This window comes from Corapipo altera, unplaced genomic scaffold, assembly GCF_003945725.1.
Source record: "Corapipo altera isolate COAL_440 unplaced genomic scaffold, ASM394572v1 70076, whole genome shotgun sequence".
NCBI lineage: Eukaryota > Metazoa > Chordata > Aves > Passeriformes > Pipridae > Corapipo > Corapipo altera.
Window position 1 is genome coordinate 1 of NW_020887316.1, and position 4,342 is coordinate 4,342.

General features: G+C 57.8%; 2 protein-coding genes across 2 annotated transcripts; both read left to right on the forward strand.

Annotated features, from left to right (window-relative positions):
* Nucleotides 1–9: 9 nt before the first annotated feature.
* On the forward strand, nt 10–2,081 carry LOC113941566 (aldehyde dehydrogenase family 3 member B1-like). Its single transcript, XM_027632722.1, has 3 exons — nt 10–334; nt 496–595; nt 1,549–2,081. Exons 1-3 carry the CDS (start codon nt 47–49, stop codon nt 1,740–1,742), a joined length of 582 nt encoding a protein of 193 aa, XP_027488523.1. The 5' UTR covers nt 10–46; the 3' UTR covers nt 1,743–2,081.
* Nucleotides 2,082–2,240: 159 nt separating this feature from the next.
* On the forward strand, nt 2,241–4,327 carry LOC113941565 (aldehyde dehydrogenase family 3 member B1-like; the record flags this gene model as incomplete). The annotated part of the gene is made up of 6 exons (XM_027632721.1): nt 2,241–2,397; nt 2,550–2,712; nt 3,431–3,541; nt 3,631–3,751; nt 3,860–3,945; nt 4,205–4,327. Coding segments are annotated over exons 1-6 (705 nt in total), but the record flags the coding sequence as incomplete, so codon positions are not given.
* Nucleotides 4,328–4,342: the final 15 nt, after the last annotated feature.

Below are 4,342 nucleotides of genomic sequence, written 5' to 3' on the forward strand. Positions count from 1 at the left end.
GTGTGTGGAGAGGGCCTCACATCCGAAGAGGGGGCTCTAGAGGGAAATGAGGTTCAGGGAAGGTTTCCATAGGAATTGGGTGCTTAGAGATGGGTCTTGGCAGGGGGTCCAAGGTGTCATCTCCAAACTCTGTGCCCGGCTGTTGCCGTCGGGTTTCTTCTCCGCAGCTCCCACGATCCTGGCAGATGTGCAGCCCTCGGACCCTGTCATGCAGGAGGAGATCTTCGGGCCCATCCTGCCCATCGTTGTCGTGGCCAACATGGATGAAGCCATTGACTTCATCAACGCGCGGCCGCGACCCTTGGCCATCTACGCCTTCTCCTGTGACAGCAAGGTGAGTCCGTGGAGCAGGGCAAGTGGGGAGGAAAATCAGGCACCACCCCGACAGCCACCCGAATGCACTCTGGAGGGAACACTCTGGGAACATTTAACGGATGAATTGGGTGACGTTTGCCAAGTGCAAGACCCTCATCCGCCTTCTCTGCTCCCTCCCAGGTGGTGAACCAGGTCCTGGAGCGGACGAGCAGCGGCGGCTTCTGCGGCAACGACACCCTGATGCACGTGTCGCTGACCTCGCTGCCCTTCGGAGGGATTGGTATGTCCAGAGCCCCCAGGCCTGACCAACTTCATTCTGCCTCTTAGGAATAGTAAGAACTGATAAATACGTGGAGAACCTCTTATGGAACCTTGGAGATCCTCCTTGGAAAAGAGGAAGTTTTTGCTCTCTGGGTTGGTGCAATTTGTTTTCTCAAGTGAAAAGCGAGGTCACTCAGCCCTGGGCCTTCACTGCAGCATGGTCCAGGGATGCAGGAATACAGGAGTGTTGTTCCTCAGAATAATTCCCAATCTCCTCATCTCTCCCCAAAATATTTCTGGGATAAATCCCTCCCTTTGTTGGTGCCCCTTCTCAGTATCTCTGTCAGAGCTGGTGGCTGAGTCAGACATAATGAAATACCTTGACAATTAATTCCTCACCTGCCTGTGGCTCAGCAAACAATAATTGGTACTTCCCATTCCGTAACTTATCTTAATTGGGAATGATTCAGACCAACCATCTCCAATTATCAGCTAAAGCCACTTTAGAGCAGGTGAATGGGCTGAAGTCATTGGGGTGAGACGGGAAGTCACTGGACTCAACCTCCAGTTAAACCAGCCACAGGAATTGGGAGAACTGGTGTTACCAATGTGGCTTCAGGTTTTAAGAGCTCCAGGAAGAAGATGGAACAGCTCCAGCCGTGGGGAGATACAGAGGAGCATCATGGAGGGAAATCAAGGCTTGTAGACCCAACAAAGCTTGTGTAGATAAATGGAGGTGGGTAAAAATGAGATGCTTAGGCCTCCAAGCTGCTGAGCTGCAGGAGGATTGGTAGGATTGCATATCCATAGACCTGGAGGAGGCACTGGGAAGGATGGAATTCCTCCACCATGTCTGTGTTGCTCAGCAGAGAAAAACCTGTGGGGGGGTTTTTCCCTTGTGTTGATGCTCAGAGCGGGTGTCATCAGGAGCAGAGTCCCATCCTGAGCATGGACCTGTCCTGTGTGTTCCAGGGAACAGTGGCCTGGGAAGATACCACGGGAAGTTCACCTTCGACACCTTCTCCCACCACCGGGGCTGCCTGCACCGGAGCATGGGGCTGGAGGCCATCAACGCCCCGCGCTACCCGCCCTACACCCAGCAGAAACTGGGGCTCCTCACGGCCGCCTTCGAGGTCAAGCGCAGGGGCACCTGCACTCTGCTCTGAGGGTCCCACGTCCTGCTCCGAGGGTCCCCACGCACGGAGTCGGTGTGGAGAACCAGGACTGCCCCCCGATCCTCACCGTGTCCTTTCCCTCGCTGGAGCGCGTTGGACAGCCGGGATGGATGCCCCCTCCTGCACGCTTGTGGCCTCTGCTCTGGACCATTTTCCAGGATGCAGCTGAAATGGCCCAGAAACTTTTTCCTCTTCCTGGTGGAGAAATGGTCCCATCAGCCCCATCTCCCATCACATGGACCTTTCCTTGGGGATGATCCTCCTTCTCCTCACTGTCGCTCTTTCCTCCATGTAACTCTGCCTATAGTAAAGACTTTGCATTGAGCTCTCTCCTGCCTCTTTTTGTGCCTCTGTCCTCCGGTTTGGGGGGTGCTGGGAGATGCCCTGGGCTGGATTTGGCTGGAGTGGAGCCAGCAGTGATATGCAGGCAGCCAAGGGGCAGGGCAGGAAGCTGGCAACCGCCCTTCTCTGGACACCTCCAGAGAAGGAGGAAGCTGCAGTTGGCAGCCCCGGCGCAACCACCCTTGTGTTGCTCCTGTGGGACCATGGAGACGGACAGTGTCTTCCTGCAGCCTGCCGGGAGCGGCGCTGGGAGAGCCCCTGAGGGTGATGGTGGGAAGGGGAGTGTGGATGCTGATGCCATGAGGTAAGAGTGTGGTGGGATAGAGGGGCGGCAGGAGGGGTCCTGGTTCTCTGCCCTCCCCCTGGAGCAGCAGTTGGATAACAGGATAGGGTGATGCGGAACTTGGAGGAGCTGGGATGGGGCTGCGGGTCCCCCTGACACCCCTGTCCCCACAGCGGGAACCCCTACGCAGGGCTGGTGAGCCACCTGCGGGCATCCTGGCTCTCCAGGAAGACACGGCCCTTGGAATACCGCGTGGCCCAGCTGGAAGCCTTGGGACGCTTCCTGGATGAGAAGAAGCAGGCGATCCTGGAGGCCACCGCTGCGGACATGGGCAAGGTGAGAGGCGCCGGGAACCGGGGGGACCTGCCGGCTGGAGGAGCCGCAGGGCTCCCCCACCCCGGCTTAGGGCGCTGTGTCCTCCTCCCTCTGAGTGCTCCACCCCCAAATGGACTCCGACCCGGGAGAGTGAGGTGAAGCATGTCCCAGCCCAGCCCCCTGCAGAGCTTGTCTCTGCCCTGACGTGGGCAGAGGGGGCTGTGGGAAGTCTCCCAGCATCGATAGCCATTCCCGCACCTACCAGCCTCTGTTTCCCTATTTCCTGGGCAGTTTCATCCCTGCTCCCTGGCCGAGCTTCCCACTGAATTGTCACTCCCTGAGGGCTTGCCCAGGCTGCCGCATTCCGAGCCTGGACTCTGTGGCTGCACTCTGTGGCTCTGCAGCTGGAGCCTCTACCACCACACTGGGCTCATTGTCTGCTGCTCTCCAACCTAGTTCCTTTGGACACCCTCCCTCCCCATCCTTCCTGCTGCCTGGATCAATGGGACCTGCGTCAGTTTTCCTATTTTTTTTAAGCAGTCAGTGCTTAAAAACTTCATGCCACAGACACAGGGGGGTGCTCAGCATCCTTGGGGGGGTGCCCATTCACCATGGGACTTGGAGGCTCCAGGGCTTCAGTCCCCAGATCCTGGGGGAAACAGTGTGGAGTGTGAGGATATGAGCTGCCCTGTGCTGCAGGACACACTGAGGTGACATGTCAGGTCCTCGGTGTCCCCAGCCGCCCTTTGAGGTTGAATTATCCGAGACGCTCCTGTGCAAGAATGAGCTCCACGAGACCCTGAACAACCTCTCCCACTGGATGAAGGATGAGCACGTGGAGAGGCCTCTGGTGAGAGGGAAGCAGAGGGAGAGGACGGGAGGCAGAGCCAGGTGGGATGGTGGTGCAGGATGGGACCTGTTCTGGTGGGTGTCCTGTAGGCGATCCGGTTGGATTCGGCCTTCATCCGCAAGGATCCGTACGGGGTGGTGCTCATCATAGCGCCCTGGAACTACCCCATCTACCTCATCCTGGGGCCCCTCATCGGGGCCATCGCTGCTGGTGAGCCCCACCTTACAGTCCCCTGGCCGAGAGGATCCAGGCACTTCATCCCCAGAAGGGCTGGCTGTTACCATGTCACTGCTCCAACATCCTCTCGATCTCCCCCAGGGAACTGTGTCATCATCAAACCCTCAGAAATATCCAAGAACACCGAGAGACTTGTGGCAGAAGCACTGCCCTGCTACCTGGACAAGGTGAGATGCTCTCCCCATCCCTGTCTCGTGGCTGGGGTGTTGCTACCCCTGCACACTCAAAGCTGTGCCCTGTGCCCACTATCTCTCGTGCCACTATCTCTCGTGCCATGAGCTGCCCAACTATCTCTCGTGCACACTATCTCTCGTGCCATGAGCTGCCAACCTCCTCCCTCCATGCCCAGCGAGTGTCCCAGCATCCCAGGATGCTGTTGGAGAGGACAGATGGTGACAGGAGGGGACCTGTTCTGTTCTCCTGCAGGACTGCTTTGCTGTGGTGACTGGGGGTGTGCAGGAGACCACAAGGCTGCTGGAGAACAAGTTCGACTACATCTTCTACACAGGTAATCCTGTGGGACAGAGCAGAGCCCTGTCTGGCTTTGGTGTGAGGGGGAAGAGG